Below are 18,492 nucleotides of genomic sequence, written 5' to 3' on the forward strand. Positions count from 1 at the left end.
CACCTATTACCCACCACAGCCCTCAAAAAGCCTCAGAGGAGAGGGTACCCCAGCCAGATGCTCCAGGAGATACCTCAGGAATTCTTGTAACACTGGAGGAGAGTGAAAGCAAAGATGAAAATATGGAAAGTAAAATGGACATGACCAGAAGCACTTCAAAAACATCCATTAAGAGGACATTTTCCTCACTCCTCAGGTGTGGCAAGAGGAAGGAATCAGACAGAACAGAAAACAAAAGCAATTCTCAACACAACATGTGCAACTCTGTGTGTGAGAATACATTGAGTAATGCAAACAATAAGGAACTTCCTAATGGAAAAAGTAAAAAGAGAGTTTTCTTCACAGTGTGGCCCATTTCTAAGAGATCAGCCACATCCAATGTCAGTCTAGGAAGGGGATGTAAAGAGCAAGGCGGTGGCATGGTTTTTCAGGAGATAACGAAACCAAAAGATTTGACATTTAAAAAGATCTATCGCATCTTTCCAAGAAGGAAGAAAGCACCTCCTATTGATCAGTTTGAGTGTAGTGCTCACAATCCAACACAAAAAGAAGTAGGCCTAGCTGATCAACTGAATCAATCCCCTGCAGCTGTTATGGACACTCCCGGTATCAAGAAAGAAGAGAACCAAAAGGAAGAACAAGAAATACAAGCAGAAAGCATTCCAGAGACATTTACATTCAGTGCAGATGTGAGCATTAACATAAATACGGAGTCTGACACGGATAAAGAGCAGGAAATGTGTCCTGACCGAGATGTGAGTATGAATGAAGAAGATCAGGTGTTACAAACTAGTGGTGTTTTGGATTCTGCGGTTCCTCTGTCATGTTGCAGTGGCTGTAGTTTCGACTCTGAGTTTCAGGCCACAACATCAGGTAGTGATCTGCTAATCTTAAATAAGGAGACAATAGAGAATGATACAAAATGCAGGCCAGTGATTACTATAGAGCATGCATACTTATCAGAGGAAGAGAACATGTATGAGGCACCACAGTTTGATGGTCTTACAATGAATGGGTCCTGGCAACATTTACAAATAACTAACACACTACATCCTTCTGACCTAAATGTGTCTACTGAACATGACCATGGCCCATGTAATGAGACCTTACTGATTCAGACGGCAATTTCAATGGTGCGAGCAGCCATCCGTGGCGCTGTGGAACAGCTCACAGTCGAGCAGCAGCACAATCAGATAAGTTTGGACCATGTGTAACCACACATATTCACATTTAGCGAGTGAATATTTCTCTGAGATGGTATAAATAAGCTGCATAAAAGAGGAGAGGAATTTCATTAAATGTAAGATGACGCATGTATAAACACATTGGAAATGTGATTGATATCAGATTGTGGAAAAGTTTGTATTCACTGTGTGATTTAAATGCTGTAATTTTGTTTGCATGATTAACCTCTTTTTATGATTATTTACACTTTGTATTTAATGTTACCTTTTATTGTTCATATTTTTTATACCGCAATATTATTTCCGATGTTACTGCAGTCTAGTTTCTATAGCAATGAAGATCTCACACATGATTCCAAGAAGGCACTGAGCCACATTCTTATGTTGTGTAAAAGTAAAGGCAACGTTTTTATGATAATAATTGGTCTAAGAGCCCAGGTGTGTGTGTATCGGTTGCTCAATTCATATTTAAATGAAGCCCTGACTGAAGCCTACACTGAAGTTGTTAGATGTTATAAGTGACTGTATACATGACGAGCTTGGGAGTAAGATAAGGATGACAGAGTTGGCATCAGGGAAGATGTTTGCTTTTGTGACTACATGCTACTCTCTTGTGGCACTAAGATGCTACTACAAGATGGTCAGTTTCAGGATAGTTCACCCGAAAATTTAAATGAGGTCATCATTTACTCACGCTCATGTTGTTGCACACCTGTATGACTTTCTTTCATCTGCGAAACAAAAAAGAAAATATTTTGAACAATGTTTCAACTGTTTTGTCCATGCAATGAAAGTCAATGGGGTCCAAACTGACTTTCGTTGTATAGAATGTTTTAGCCGCATTTCCAGGTGTGTTTCGACCGCAGGGACCAGGGTCTAAACGAAGTTCTGGGTAAAAATGTCCCCCTCAGAAAGTCCCTGCTCGAAAGGTAGTAGCCTACTTTTTCAAATTTCAGGAACTTTCGGGGGTGGGACTTGGGCGCTGAATCCAGCAGGAACTGGAAAGTCGCCTGTAGTCCTACTACGTCACCGGACTAATTTGCCTAATCTTAACGGCACTGACACACAGACGGCAACAGGTCTGGGGGGAAAAGTTCCTGGGACGAATTGTTCCGGGTAATTTAATTGGAAACGCGGCTTTTGTGTTAAAAGTAATAGAATAAAGTCATGCAGGAGGTTTATTATAATAGGGTTTGAGGATGAGTAAGTGATGATAGAATCTTCATTTTAGAGGTGAATCATTAAAACCAATGACAAAGCAGATGCATTATAAATCACAGTTTATTCAATGTGCCATTTATTTAAAAAAATAAATAAATAAATAACCAAACACATTATCACACAATGGCACTGAGTGCTGATGATGAATAAAACTAAATGGCCTGTTTAAATGCACTACACAAGTCACACAAATAACACAAACGCAAGTTTTGCTGATTTAAAATACTCATCACAGTACACCAGCCTCAATTTGAGTATTCAATTAATATAACTGCAAAAAGTGGTGATTTGACAGTTCAAATACAGCACAAAGAAACCATGTCTACCATCAGTGATGTCTTAAAGTTGATCAATCATTCTAAATAAAAGATTTTGTCATGTCTCTGTGTTTGAAACATAACTGGAAACTATGTGCCATTGCTGTTTTTGTCCAGAATTGTCATATTAGACATTTACAGTGGCATTGTCCCATCTTAGTTATGCACTGCCCCAGTTTATGTAATAAGATTGTTAGCAAACTTGGATTATACTCTGTTTCATACACAATATAATCATGAAAGTCCTTCAGCATCAAAAAGCTTTTAGAAAAGCACCAGTTGCTCACATTCACTTGATAGATTATTCTGATTGTGTAGAAGTCTTGGACAACTTTGCACAAATAGGCACTGTTCACTGTTAACTTGAAAATGAAAAACAACTGGATTTGGTTCAACAGGCTGAGCAATAGTTTAAGTGCTTTTCTTTACAGAGATGTTTGGCAAAATATATTCTAAGGCACTGAACCCGTTTTGTAGGAAATTCGATTTAGGGAAGAAATCATTTAGACTCTTTGCACAGTCAGTTTCACTCATTAGGCCACAACCCCAAAATAAACAAGAAATAATAACATATTATATTAGCTTAAACTGGCCTCTAAAAACAGATATTACGATTGCGGTCATTTGTCAAATGTGCCACTTTATAATGCTATTTGAGTTTCCTGCGCATGTGCTTGTCGATTTAATACTTTCTTTGACTATATAATTGATCCAACAGTGTTCAGTCATCCAAGAGTCAGCAACATCATTATATATCAACACTACAATCATCAACACTAAGTTTTAAACAAAATTATTTTATGTTTTAACACTGACAGAGACTTTTGGGACAGGACAGAAGTGCTGAGTCTGAGAATATTCTGTGTTCAATACAAGTTAAACTCAATCGACAGCATTTATGGCATTTTGCACAAGACATAATTTCGACTTGTCCATGTTTAAAAAAGCAAAAATCTACATTATGGTAAGGCACTTGGAATTAAACTTAAAAGTTGTTTGAAAGTTTTAGGGTTTACAGCATTAATCACAGAGTATAGCCTAGTGAAAAGTAAATATACCAAACTGTATTTTTGCTAAGTATACTACAAATACATTTACATATTTATATAAATACCCTGCAATTGTACTGTTGGTCTACTAAATTGATATACTTATGGTATGCTAAATTGATATACTTATGGTCTGCTAAATTGAAACAACTAATTTTGTACTTAATACACTTCAGTTATCTGGAAACAGGTCCAACTTTAGATATTCTTAAGTATATTTGATTGTACTAAAGTGGAACCATTGCAAATATACTTTAAGTACACTTTAAATATCTTGCATTTAAAGACTGATATTATACAGAGATCATACTATCATTACTAATAGTGATATTAAAACACATTTTCTAGGCTTAGTATTAAGAAATGTGCATTGTGCGATAAAGAAGTACTCCAAATAAAGTTTAATTATAATATTTATCAAGTATCAAGTGATATGTCAGTAAATATGGTTATTACTAAGTGTGAAATAAATGTATTTTAAATACATTTTGGTATTGTTTTTTTTTTCACAAGAGTATATATACAGCTGAACACAGCCTTTCTAAGGATACTAGAAAATGTTATCCCTCCAGTGTCTGCGCTATTTCTTTCCAGAAGTTATGACCGGTAAAAAAAAATGATTTGGGTAGCAGGTATTTCTTAACCCCACACAAGCGCTCGTCAACATGTGCGCCTGTTGTTGTCGACTTTAAAACAAATGGCCTGGATATCGTATAACTTTACACAGAAAAGGATAGTAAGTGATTTTATTTTCAAACTAAAAATTGTACGTCTTGTGGCTGTACTATTGAAACTGCTTATTTAAACATTTTAGCGTTTTACCCCATTCACTTCCAAAGTGTCTCACTCTAACCCAGATTTTTGCTCTTTTTTTTTTTTTTTGGAGTAAAGGAGAGACAGGTGGAAATGTATTTTTGGTGGTCATCAAAATTATAACACAAATGCTGTCGATTGAGCTTAACGTCCTGAACCCAGAATGTTCCTTTACCTTACATTTTGTGTTCACATGAATATATGTCACGACGTCATTCCACAGTCACTGCGTCCACGCTCTCCTGAGAGACCTCAGAGTCCAGTGAGTAGCAGGAGCTGCCATTATCCTGAGTGTCTTTGGCTGCGTCCTCTCCCGTGGCTGCGGTAATATCAGGCTGGCCCTCGCAGCCATGGAGCAGCTGCCCGCAGAAGCGGCTGTAGCGATGGTATCGCAGTGGCTTGCCCACATGGGAGAACATGTGCTCCTGCAGCTGGCTCTTTTGCGAAAAACGAAGATTGCAGACGGCACAGGCCATCTTGCGCTTTCGCGTGAAGGCTGCCAATGGGCTACCGCTCCGTCCGGTCCCGCTGCCTCGCCTGAGTTCCACAGCCAGCTCATCTGCCAGGGCCTGGCTCTGCCGTAGGGCCTCCTCCAGACTGCCAGAGTCTATGCGCTCCTTATGAAGCCGCCTCTCCTCCAGGGACGTGTGCTCCCCAGTTTTGTCCTCTGAAGGGCCTTCCATCAGACCGCTAGTCTCGAGGGCACAGGCTGTATGGGTAAAAAGGTGCTCTTGTAGGCCTTCGGGCGACAGACATCGTTCACCACACCGGGGGCACAAAAGCGCTAGAGGGCCATCTTTGAACAGACTGGCTTGACAGGGGCTCACCTGGGCTGGAGAGAGAGAGCAAAGCTCCTTGTCGCCGTCCTGTTGTTCTTCCTCCTCTACCCGTTCCTGTTTGATCCGTGCCGAAATGTCAGATTCATCCCCCGAGGCCACCGAGGACGCGGCACGGAAGCTTTGAGGCTGTCGCTCAGATGCGATGCCCTCCAGCCCTACAGCGAGAGCTAAACGGCCATGTGTGCGATCAGCCCTAGTGCTGGAGCAGCTGTCCTCAGGGTCCCGTGAACCACCAGCCTTCAGGCCTGAGTTCTCTTTACTGGCTAGCTGCGATGAGATTTGGATGCCATACAGATTGGACATACGGATGGGGTCAGAGGATGCATCGGGGCCACCCTCGCCTGTTTTACGGCAGAGCTGGTATGCATGGAGGAATTTGATGCCTTCCTGAAGTCTGACCTGGTCTACAGGTTGTTTTGGACCCATGCCTGTGTACATGATGTGTAACAGGTAGCTGAAGACATCTGGTTGAATATCTGTGGGCTGGATCTTGATGCACTCACTGAAAAAAGCAAGACAGTCAATTAAAAACACAATAAGCAATGTATTAATGTTCTACTAATTGTGTTTAATAATTGTCATTTGGTCTATATTTAATATTATTATTAACATGCAACAACTTTTATTGTTTATCAATCAAGTTATCTTCGCTTCCTCCACATTCTTATTTGATTATCAGACTATTAAGCATGATGGGTGACCCTTCAATTCAGTACTGTTATGCTGGTACAGTTCAAGATAAAGTCAACAGGTGGTAGTCTCAAAAAGTGGTAGTTTTAGAGCTTTAGTTAACCTGGACTGGTGGATAAAGATCATTTTGAAGTAGTTTGAGAAGGCAGCGAGGACTGCACGATGAGCCTTGAAGTATACATTGCCAATGGCAACAGTGCAATCACACAGAAAGCCAAACTCCCTTTGGACGTTCAGCTGCTGCAGGAGGAACAGACTGTGACCAGACACGTCCATCTCAACCTGTTACATAGAACATACATAGGTAGAAGACAGATTTCAACCAAATAAATCCCTATGCATAACTTGAATATCCTACTGTTAAGATGGTATCAGTATTAATGGCTTTTACCTATATTAATACAGTATAGTGTATTTAGTCAACATTTCTAGCAACATAAATGTTGTACCTTTTGTATTTACTGAGTTATTTAAAAACCATCCTCTTAAATGATAAACATATTTTACATCTCTTTTCTGTCTCATGTCTTTAGAAATATATAAGTCATAATGATTTTTTATTTTTTAAATCCACTTATTTTGAATTGTCATGTAAAAGATGCCAAAAATGTTTTCAAAATGCATGACTCCAACAGAAATACAAAGATTACATGTGAAAGGACTTAGCACATACTTTTAAACTATATTTCTTTTTTTATCCTCTCGGACATACAATTTTTTCCTTGTCACGCAGATGCATAGATATACATGATAGACCAGTGCCAGGACCAATCAATGAAGAGTCTCTTAGAAGAGCCTGAGTTTACTGAGTAACTGGCGACCTCTATCGATCAAAATGGCCATATTATTTTAACAAATTTTGAGACATACCAGATGTTTACATCTGGAGAGGATTGGCTTTTTTTGTATTTTACATTGAAACGCATATGTGTAAATTACATTCTTATATTATTTATAGCTAGGCTACGATTTGGGGGGGTTATAGGAAGAATGTTCTTCTGAAGCGGCACGTTCTTCTTAATATACACTATAACTTAATCGAAGAATGACATCTTGAATCATTGTATCAATTATAGCCTACGTAATACCTACGGATAAGCAGCAACGACTGGATTGTATTTAACGGTTACAGACTAGTGCAACATTTTAAAATCTTTGCATGCAGACCTGACCAGACAATACCTGACAGTGGTTCTTATAGCCTATTTCATTACACAAAAGGACGTTTACAAACAGCAAACGTCGCATAGGAAAATGTCAACGAATGGATATAACACAAAATATCGTGAAGGAGCTATTTAGTTCATGCTTCTGTAACATGCATGGTCTGACTCCCAGTAGATCTGCCCGCGATAGAATCACGTTTTTTTACACGTCTAGTCTACACCGATCAAGTGTTGTCGAAGAAAAGGTGTCCGTTTTCATGCACCTTGGCCAACAAAACATGCATTAACCAAAGCACAGACAAAATGCATTCACGCGGTCAAAAAATGCAATCTTACCAACTATATGAGAGAAACGGATAATAATTTCGTGTTTGTTGCAGCAGGAAAATTATCTTATGGTCTCGCGGTTCTTCATGCGATTGACGGCTTAGCTTGTTATCCGTCACGTGACCGTACTGTACATTAACTGATCCAGACGCTCGCATAGTGAAAACATAAAGCAAACGCTATATGCTTGTGTTTAAATGCTCGTTCGTTACATTTTTGGTTATTTTATGTCGAAAGATCACTCAGGCCAGGTATAAATAGACAATGCTAGTCTAGTGTGGTAAACTCGCTAAAAGAAAAAGCGTAAAAAATAAACATTTGAAACCCTGCATGGACGAGAGAGCAAATCCAGGTTAGCAAAAAAAGTCTGACAGCGCTCATAAGACGCTCGTGACATTGTTTTAGTTTAACACACATACATAGGGACACTTCTACAACTTAAATAGCCTACTTGAAAAATCATAGCCTACATCTTTAAACTCATCTGTGTAAAAAAGTAGCACACAGACTTAACAACACAATAGCTAGCAGTCAATTGACTAAATGAATACAAATATTTTATTAGCCTATATTTTTTCATTTTTGAGTATTTTAATTATATCAAATGTAAAAATTTAAACAACATGTTTATAAATAAACTAAAAAGCTATGTGATGTTAAATTAATGTAAGCTTACAAAAATAGTTATATTTCTTATTTCAATTAGAATCAAATAAAAACTTATTTTGAAGAAATGTAGCCTAGTTCCCCAAAATGCTTGGCATGGTGGTAGCGATTTTTATTGTTTATATAAAAATTGCATTATATAAAACTACTACCAAATAAGTAGGCTAGTTCTTGCTGAAAAAATTGCAAAATGTAAGATAAATTACATCATTATTTCGTTTTCGTTTTCAACACAAGTGTTACCGCATTCGTCCTGAAGAGCATATTTTCATACATGGTTTGGTTGCATTTTCACTGTGCTGCGCGTGCTGGGGCGGGCTGGATTTGCGTGAGCGGGGCCGGATCTCAGTGCGGTGATAGAGCTCGCAGAGCGGCTGTGCGGAAGTTCTTTCATCCGCGCTGCACAGAAGGGGCTTCGCCCTCGAGATTAGCTATTCTCGTCCCAAGTTTTCGCTTGGACGAAGGCAAAAGAGGTGGAACTTCTTCGCTCTGTGTTTTAACTTGAATTCTGTCGTTCGCTACAAGTTAGCGCCCATTACCGTCGGTGAGTATTTTCCGTGTGTTTTGCGTGTAAACACGAGCTGCAGTAATGTGAAGCTCATAGCGTATGTGCGGGAAGCTGCGCGGGGGTGGCACTGCATGCTTGCGTGAGAGATCTCCCTACGACAACGGTCAGATATATTCTGTTCTGCTGTCTCTTGAGTAACAGATCCTTTTAAAACTTAATGTTGACACTATGAGCAATCGTATGGTCAGATCTTTTGTGTGTTGTCCAAGTAGTTTGATTTTACTTTTAAGTGCGGTGTATGATTGACAGCCACAACGCCCGCATGATTCTGTCTCTAAAATGGGCCAATGAGAACGCGGGGGCGGGATGTAAACCTCTCTGTTGGCTTTATGGTGGAGCTGAACGACGGAAACGAGCTAAATTTGAAGCTAATTAATTATACTGTAGATTCCATTTATTATTATAGCCAGGTCAATTGAGTTTATTGACCAAGTTTGCTCCTTTTAGGGAATTTTTACCTGTTGAGTTGCCCATTTGGTTACAATATAGTGCAAATATTTGTTTAATGTTGCCAAATGGCCATTACTTTAGTTTTACATCTAGGTGTGAGTGACTAATGTCGACTAGGTGTTCAATACTGACTATGTATCTAGTTGATTAGTGAGTTTGACTATTTTATCTATATTTTTATTATATACACTACTGTTCAAAAGTTAGGGGTCAGTACCAAATCAGCATATTAGAATAATTTCTAAAGGATCATGTGACACTAATGAGTAATGATGCTGATAATTCAGCTTTGCCATCACAGAAATAATAAATTACATTTTAAAATATATTAAAATCAAAACAGTTATCTTAAATTGCAATAATTATTCACAATTTTAAATGTTTTACTCTGTTTTTGATCAAATCAATTTCCAAACCATTAAAAAGCTTTTTTAGTGTCGGTGCTTGAATTAGTGTGCTGTTCTTCAGCTGAAAATTTGCATAATAAAACCCTCTCATAGAATTTGTTTTCTATTTTTCTTCCTGTTTTTAAGCAGGCATTCGCATTCACTTGTCTTTGTCTGTTTTTGGGTGTCTTGTCATGATGAGTGTTATAATTTTTTGACAGCATGACATTTCAAGTTAAAAATAGTTAAACTTTTCTAGAGTAACTTTTCTAAAACGTATATAGAGACACCTGAACTGCATGTTTCATTCCTTTTCAAAGTTATGTTTTGAACATCCACAATTAGTTTGCAAATCAATACATTATCATGATGGTCATGGCCAAAGGGCACCTGTGAAAAAGAAGATTCCTCAAAATTGGGTCTTACTAATTACTATGTGTTTCTTTATGATTGTTCACAGGGTAATGGCAAGGCCAAGCCACAGTGAGCATGTCCTGCAGCAGCTCAACAACCAAAGGGAATGGGGTTTTCTCTGTGACTGCTGCATTGCCATAGGGGACATTTATTTCAGGGCCCACAAGGCCGTGCTGGCAGCCTGCAGCTCTTACTTCAGAATGATGTTCATCCGGGATCAGCAGGGGACTGCGCGGTTTGATCTCAGCAACATGCATATCAGCGCAGAGTGCTTCGATCTCATCCTGCAGCTCATGTACCTTGGCCGAATCGTTGTGGATCACTATGAGTTTGAGGAGCTGAAATCATCAATGACCTACCTACAAATGTACTACATCCCAGACTCTCTCGAGGACCTCCGAGACATCCGAACGTCCAATTTGACTCCCTCGTCATCTGCGTCATCCTCTTCGTCGTCCAGTTCCTCGTCCTCATCCAGTGTGGTTGGAGGCAAGATGATGTTTGGCGTTCGAATGTTTGAGCAGCAGCGACCAAGCCCTTCTGAGAATGAACGCACAGCAAAAGCCTTAACCACAACTGCTCGTCAAACCATTAACATCTCAACTGTCAGGCCTTCTGAAGATGTGGTAATTCCACACCCTCAGCCACACTCAGAGACTGTTGTAGACCAGCCGTGTGACTTGAGGAAGAGAACTTCAGGCCGAAGCTCTGCCATGAAAGAACGTCCTCGGTTTGGACGCACATACACATGCGATGATTGCGGCTTTGTGTTCAGCTGTGAAAAGCTGCTTATCGAACACATCCTCACATGCACCAATCGCAAAGCTTTCCAGACACCCAAAGTCGGCAAAGAGGGTAACGGTGATGCTGGCAAAGCCGAGAGTTCGAACTCAGAGGGTACAGATGAACTCAGAGCAGTTTGCAAGGGCGAAGAGGACTGGACAGACCACAAGCTGGATGCAGAGACCGTGATCAGGTCTGTCGCCACTGGCATGGACAGCGAAGCTGCCTTCTCCAGGAATATAACCATTAAAGTGGAACGAGACAATGACTCCGAGAGCGATTTGGAAACTATAAAAGTCGTGAAGGTAGGGAACCATAACGTAGGGAGCTGCAAATTTCGTACCAGGGCATACAAAGACAATCTTGCAGACCAGATAAAGTTTGACAGCGAGGAAGAGGCTGGAGTATCCGCCATGGATGCTTTGGAGGGCCAAAGCACAGGATTAGAGACGGATCCAAAGGTGCAGCGGATCAAAGAGGAAAAGCAAGATGGTGCGTCCATTCCATGTGAGTTGTGCGGAACCCTGTTGACGGAGGAGAATCAGTCTGCTCATTACATCTCCAGCCACATGGGACATATCTGCGCCTGTGGAAGGTGCGGCCAAGTGCTCATTAAAGGCAGGCAGCTGCAGGAGCACGCAGAGCGCTGTGGTGAACCCCAAGGAGCTGAGACGGACTCCCCAGGTGAGGATTCGCTTCTACTTGAAGATGCCGAGGCTATGGATGAGAGCTTGCTGGAAGGAGCCGACCTGGGCTTTCGGTGTCCGCTCTGTGGGTTGATATTTGAAAGTGAAAGTCTTGCAGTGGAGCATACGTTGTCTTGTCCGGAACAGGAGCCCTTCCGGCCCGTTCTGTTGGAAGACAGTGGCGAGCCAGACCATCGGCGCAAGCATTTCTGTGCAATTTGTGGCAAAGGCTTTTACCAAAGGTGTCACCTACGAGAGCACTACACCGTGCACACCAAGGAAAAGCAGTTCACCTGTCAGACCTGCGGGAAACAGTTTCTGCGCGAACGACAGCTTCGGTTGCACACTGACATGCACAAAGGAATGGCGCGGTACGTCTGCCCTGTGTGCGATCAAGGTACGTTCCTTAAACATGATCATGTGCGACACATGATCTCTCACCTATCTGCCGGAGAGACTATCTGCCAGGTGTGTTTCCAGATTTTCCCCAGCGCCGAGCATCTGGAGAAGCACATGGATGTGCATCTGTACATCTGTGGCGTTTGCGGAGAGAAGTTCCGCCTCCGGAAAGACATGCGGAGCCACTACAACTCCAAGCACACCAAGAGACAATGAGAGGCCTCTCTCTGCAACCATTGAATCTTTGAAATAAGCCATACTGTAAATGTGAGAACAAATCTATGCACTTAGACACCAATTTTAACCTTTACAACTGCACTTTCTATGTGTATGCAAATTCTGGATGTCTTGCTCAATGTTTTTGGTGGGATATAGTGCCTCAAGCTTTTGTTTTCATTTTCTTATTCTTAAGGATGGATATCCAGACACTAGTTAAGTCTAGATATCGACTAAATCACACTATGAGTGGTGTTTCAGTTGAAAATGCTATATAGGTTTGTACTTAGGAAACCCTTGGCTATTAGTTTTTCATCCAATTAATAATATCTGTTCATAAATCTTTAATGATGGTGCATATTGGCTTGTTAAAGTTTAAAGTTTACCAACATTTTAACTTTAGTATTTAAGATAACTTTTGTCAGAGGGGTCATTTGTTTTTTTATGTTATTGGTGGTGCTCTTTATTTTTTTGTGAATGCATAGATTCAAGCACATACTGCTACCATTTCATCATTATTTCAAATAGCTCTGGTGCCATTACCTGTCATAATGCTCCATATACAATTGCCCTTAAAAAGATAGTTTAGCTTGAAAAATGTCTGCTTTTTACAGACGGCTTTTGTCAACAGGGTCTAATCTTGTTTTGGACCCCATTGACTTTCATTGTGTGAATGAAAACATTGTTAAGAATATCTTCTGTGTTCTGCAAAAGAGAAAAAGTCACACAGGTTTTGAACAACACAAGGGTGAGTAAATGATCACAGAATTTAAATTTTTGGCTAACTATCCCTTTAAAGCACAGATTTAATAAGGAGAATAGATTGCTAATAGTATGCGGGCACTTTTCCTTCCTTGCACCAGAACACTAAAAATACTGTAAAAAGCAAAGAAAAACACTCTTGTTGATGCCTTTCAGCTAGCTGTCCATGCTTAATCGTCACTCATACAAAACCCAGGAATCTATGCAAACTGTTGTAAGTTCAACCCTAATTTATTGTGCATTCACAGAGTTGATGTGAACAGAGTTTAATGGATTAAATCAACATTTATTTGTGTGTAGTTATTTCAGTATCCCAAAGATATTCATGTAATATTCATATAAACAGATTTATAAAGTCTCACAGTTTTTACGCAAACTACAGTATCTGTTTCTAATAAGGACTATGTGACTATTGTTCAGAGCAATTGAGCTATGTGGTTTTGTTTATATAGGGTCCAGATAAAGCTTAAATCATCTTATAAGAGGTCTTAATATTTCAAATATTTCACACCTTGTAGAGTTATTGTGGCTTGATGTGAAGTATGTGAAAATGCAATATAATGCTTGCACAAGGGTGTAGGGTAAATTATTACATGTTTGTATTAATAAACAAGCACTTCTGCAATTGTTATCTTGTCTGAAATGTCCTATGAAATAACCAGGTTGGTTTGTTTTTGTGTTTTTAAAAGTTGAATTACGTGGCGTTCTTACAGGCCACAGTGCAGATTTTTGGAGCTGCGATCAATGAGAACCATCAACGAGGCCATGAGATTATACAGATTAATCTAGGTGCAGTAAATGATTGGATTAAGAGCAGGCAGTCTGGCTAAACTTTGGACAGTTGGTGCTCCACGCTTCTGTTTGAAATAAGTTGCCACATTCAAGTCAACTGGCCTATTCAGGCAAAGTTAAATTAATGACGTGATGTATCGATTTTGTAAAAGTATATCAAGACTGTGTTACAGTGGGGTTTATGCAGATCACATCTATTCTTCATCAGTAGTCAAATTTGTGAAGGGTTATCAAACAAATGGAGTATAAGGACCAAAGTAAATATACATGTACAGACAAACAGCTCAAACATTTGCACATGCTTTTCAGCTGTGTATTTGAGTTGTGTTGTGATCTAAGCCTATAGTGAGAAAATGTGGTGGAAAAATGAAAAGGAATATATGCAAATACTGGTTTTTGCTCATATTTTAAAAATTTCCTTCAGTGTTTCATACTTTCTTGGATTTAAAAAGGATGGATTTAAATAAAAGTTTAAAAATTGGTGATTTGTTTGATGTAATTGACATGAAATTATAGCAAACAGGAATGCAAAACATAGGATGTATTTACTGTTTTATTTGACAATGATTCATTTATCATATTAAGTATTTTCTGTAGTCAGATACAGGCTGACTGCTGAATTATTATAGCCGTCTGACTGTTGGACAATGGCAGTGTAATATTTGCCATGCAAATGATCACTCCAAACCCATCTGGGATATTTTATCCCTTTATTTAACCAACCATATCAAACACAATAACTTGCAAAGATAAATCCACTAAATTGTTTTAAAAGGGTTCGAATTATAATTTGGTGCATTATTTGCTGTGAGATGTATAGCTTTGTTTACAACTGCAAGCATCATTTGTCAAATTTAACAGGCCTACAAGACCAACAACATGCATTTTAGATTACATATCACTTTTCTGGATTGTGTAGGCCTATGTCAATGGCTTGCTTTGCTGATTTCTTTTGGCTACATTGTCTGCAGTGACAATGGAATATATTATTATAAGTCGTGTGCGTTCAAGTCCTCCTGGGGGCTGTTTCAGAAAGGAGGTTAAGTGAAAACTCTGAGTAGGTTAACCCTGAAATGAGGGAAACTCTGGGTTTTCTGTTTCAGAATGGGAGGTATGTTAAACCTGAGAAAGCAGAGTAAGTCAAGCCCGTTTCTGAAAGAGAGGTAACTTATACTCAGAGTCAGTTACCATGGTAACTTACTCTGTGAACCTAACCTGGTCGGGAGCAGGTTTTCTTCGGTAAACCCAGATTTTCTATCGGTCTCCTCCCCTCTTTTAAAGAGGAAGCAGTGTTTAAACACCTCATTCATTCTTTCAGTAAATTTTTATTAATAAAAATAATAAATAAAATATTGCTATTTTTACTGCTGTTTTTTATTTATTTTTTTATAAGATGAAGTCTATATAACTCCTTAACTGGCAAATGAAAATACAATAGTAGATTAGAGTTACATAATGTAGTTCTAAACAAATTCTACAGAATTAGACTGTGGCATTTACTGGAAATCACTGAACTGTGTTCATGTGTGCAACAGAAGTGGGGGGGAAGGGGGGGAGGGGGGGTATAAACTTATATTCTATAGGCTACTCCACATAAATATGTGAAAAAATCTGAATGTGTAGATTGTGTGATGTGTAGACACATAATATTAACATTACCTCTCTGTGGCAGCAGAAACTCTTTATCCTCATTGTCATGTGAAGGATTGTGTTGAGTGCACTTTATAACACTATTTATCATCATTTCTGGTGTATTGAGTAGGCTACTTACAACTGCCTGGGGTTCTGTTGGGACAGGAGGCTCCAAAAGACAGATATTACCATCAGAATATGTTGGGACCAACAAAAAACCCAACCCAAAGTAAAATAAATGGAAATATCAAAAATAGCCTAAATAAAAAATGGCATATAAACCTCTTACATTTTATGAAGTCCCTTGGATCTTCGGGAGTGACTGGCTCTGAAGTCCCTCCAGGAATTCCCTCAGCCAAAAATGCTGCTACACTGCTAGACACTGTATGCTATTTAGTTATTTATGTCAAATGTAAAGTCGTGTAGCCTACACCCATGATATGCTCAAGCCTTACTTGATTGAATTATGTTTGTATATTTCATTTTCAGCTGCTGCCATGTTCTTTTAATGCCTGCAGGATTGTACCTACATGAACATTATAATTAGGTTGAATAACATACTGTTCTTTCACCTCTGATATGATAACAGTTGGGTAAGTTACTTGTATTACTAACTACAAATGTCATCTTCAATAGTGTAATTAGATTAATGCAATAATGACAATCTTTAGAAAGTATTGGTCTACTTATTACTAAATCCCATATCAACCTCAACCACTTGAACAATACAAGGAGAGACAAGAAACTGCACTTTTAATGCTTTCAAATAAACAATATACAATTGCATGAATTATTCTTGAATTGACCAAAGTGTGTAGAGGGAGAAGGTTACATTAAAAATATACCTTTTAAAAATGTATGTTAAATATACAGAATTGTTCTATAGTCTAATGCAATTACATCAGATTTTACTTTAAATTACAGAAGAATTAAGAGTAATCCCTTTACTTAAATTACAGTATTAATGTTCTAATACTGTAAAATTACAGTAATAATGTTCGACCTCTTTTTGTCTGGCGCTGTTGCCATGGTGACTCATAATATCTGCGCTCCATTGATAATGGCTTTTTATAGTTGTGGTGCACGCGCTTAACTCAGAGTAGGTCAACTCAGAGTTGATTGAACTAACTAATTTCAGCTGTTCTGTAACCGAAAACTCAGAGTTTCCCATCTCAGGGTAAGTCAACTCAGAGTTCAAGTTTTAACTCAGAGTTGGTTGAATCTCCTTTCTGAAACAGGCCCCTGTTCTAGAAAATGAAGAACAAATAAATGTGCATCAGGTGTAGGCCTACTTTTTAAAAAAATGTTTTCAATTAATTTATGAAGCCATTGCCAACTTTATAGTTACATGTTGCATGTGCCATGTTTCTCAGTGACACGCCCACAACTCGTAAAGATCGGGGCTTTACGATAGAGAAATACGATACGAGATGACTTGAACGCACCATTAGCTCATGTGCATTAGCATTGATACCAGTAATCCTACATGTGTCATCTAAAAGTGTGTCCAAAAGAAAAGTAGTAAGCCACGACTCTTATTTTGAAATTAAGGTGCAAAGTTGGAACAAGGAGTGATCTGTGTAGGCATGTAAAGTAAAAACATATTGAACTCATCAAACACACGGGTCAAATTGAACGAGCATTTACAGTGTTTGTTTGTTTCCAGGGTGCCATCACTAACCTCTAGATGGTGACATTTCTGTCATAATATTCGGCCTGAAGTTATAGCCTACGACAATCTACAGGTTAGGCTTAGGGGAGATGATCTTAGGGATTTTATACAGCTGAATTACAATCTTTTTTGGCAGTCTAGATGGTTTCCAAAACCACAAGCTCATTGGCCGCAAAGGCTGTTACAACATGTAGGCATTAAAATGTTTTTTAAAAATCTTTTAAAATCATCTTAGACATCTCCTTTTGGATTGTATCCCTAAATGTTATTACGCCACTTCTATCCCAAATTCTAGATATCAGCACAAAACCATCCCTTGCATACATAGCCTGTATTTTGCTATAATTATCTGCATAAAAACAGGCCCTATCTCAGGCTTTCAAATGAGTTTGTCTGGTTAAAAGCCTTTTAATGCCTACATGTTCCCTCAACAGCTTGACTGCCTTTACAGCCAATGAGCTTGTGGTTTTGGAAACCATCTCTAGATGCCTTGCGGTGCTCACTGTGACGCATACAAACTCTGTATTTGTCCAACCAAATTAGTTGAGCATGGAAAGGAACTTTTGGTTCTCTTTGGGGAAATACCTAAGATGGCAGAATGTGTTTAATAAAAAGACCCTTGATTAGAGATGTGGATTCTTCTATATTTCAGACCAAACAAATGTGAAGGATTCAAAGTATATTGCCTTTCGTATTTAATGTAAATTAATGTAATGTGCTACTTTTCTATTAACTCTACTCTTTGTATTATAGGCTTACCTTGAAATTCTTAATTAAGAGACATGTTTGGCAAGTGGCAAGTGAACCTAATGTCTTTTGTCCCTGTCATCATGTAGCTTAGCTTGTATTTCCTCAGTATGTTTGTTTAGTGGAAGCACAAAGCACACGCTGTCTGCTTTTGTTTATGTGTTTTCATGTTATTCTTTTATTATCCACTTGGTGGCACTGTTTATTCTTATCCATGCGTTTGTAACATTTATACCACATTATGAACAGGTTATGTACTCATGCCCAATAAGTGCCTTTAAGAAGCTTATTGTGTCTGCTTGGCTGACAAAATTCAGTCTACTAAATAAGTAATATATTACAAGTCTTGGCTATGTGTTCTCAGATTATATTATATATTGTGAGTGAGTTAAAGCCTCTAGCCTAAAGCCTCCATTTCTAGCCCTTCAACAGTAGGCTACAGTCAAGGGCACAAGCCCTCCATCAAAAAAAAAAAAAAGAAAGTTTTTCAATATTTGACATTCTTTTTTTATACTGTCATAGACCTGCTGCAATTCAGAGTCGTTCACAAGCTGCATGCGCAATGAAGAGCTGCTTCATCGTTGACAAAACATGTTTGTTTCCTACATGGATTCACCTCGTTCAATGTAATTTTTGTTTTCTGTCAAAGAAACCCGTTATTATTTCGGAGTGCCGCTGCAACCAAAAGTGAAATGAATAAGCCTCAGGCTGAA

General features: G+C 38.8%; 2 protein-coding genes across 3 annotated transcripts; one reads left to right on the plus strand and one right to left on the minus strand.

The window, feature by feature from the left end:
- Window positions 1-4,788: 4,788 nt before the first annotated feature.
- zbtb25 (zinc finger and BTB domain containing 25) lies at window positions 4,789-8,515 on the minus strand. 2 transcript variants are annotated; one of them, XM_082146576.1, is made up of 3 exons: window positions 8,479-8,515; window positions 6,217-6,395; window positions 4,789-5,925 (listed from the first exon to the last, which is right to left on the minus strand). In XM_082146576.1, exons 2-3 carry the CDS (start codon window positions 6,387-6,389, stop codon window positions 4,797-4,799), a joined length of 1,302 nt encoding a protein of 433 aa, XP_082002702.1. In that variant the 5' UTR covers window positions 6,390-6,395; window positions 8,479-8,515; the 3' UTR covers window positions 4,789-4,796. The 2 variants fall into 2 exon arrangements, with proteins under 2 accessions (XP_082002702.1, XP_082002701.1); XM_082146575.1 differs by lacking the exon at window positions 8,479-8,515 and adding an exon at window positions 7,616-8,114.
- A 78-nt stretch (window positions 8,516-8,593) lies between these two features.
- On the plus strand, window positions 8,594-14,209 carry zbtb1 (zinc finger and BTB domain containing 1). Its single transcript, XM_082146574.1, has 2 exons — window positions 8,594-8,816; window positions 10,137-14,209. The coding sequence occupies exon 2, from the start codon at window positions 10,141-10,143 to the stop codon at window positions 12,172-12,174; it is 2,034 nt and encodes a 677-aa protein (XP_082002700.1). The 5' UTR covers window positions 8,594-8,816; window positions 10,137-10,140; the 3' UTR covers window positions 12,175-14,209.
- Window positions 14,210-18,492: the final 4,283 nt, after the last annotated feature.

Source organism: Leuciscus leuciscus, assembly GCF_965113295.1.
Source record: "Leuciscus leuciscus genome assembly, chromosome: 19".
Classification (NCBI taxonomy): Eukaryota; Metazoa; Chordata; class Actinopteri; order Cypriniformes; family Leuciscidae; genus Leuciscus; species Leuciscus leuciscus.

Bases quoted from the DNA above. Each gene is read 5' to 3' on its own strand.
- zbtb25 (XM_082146576.1), bottom strand. From the start codon at position 6,389: ATGGACGTGTCTGGTCACAGTCTGTTCCTCCTGCAGCAGCTGAACGTC. The intron at 5,926-6,216 runs GTTAACTAAAGC...TGCTTTTTTCAG, and splicing joins ATCTTTATCCACCAGTCCAG to TGAGTGCATCAAGATCCAGC.
- zbtb1 (XM_082146574.1), top strand. From the start codon at position 10,141: ATGGCAAGGCCAAGCCACAGTGAGCATGTCCTGCAGCAGCTCAACAAC.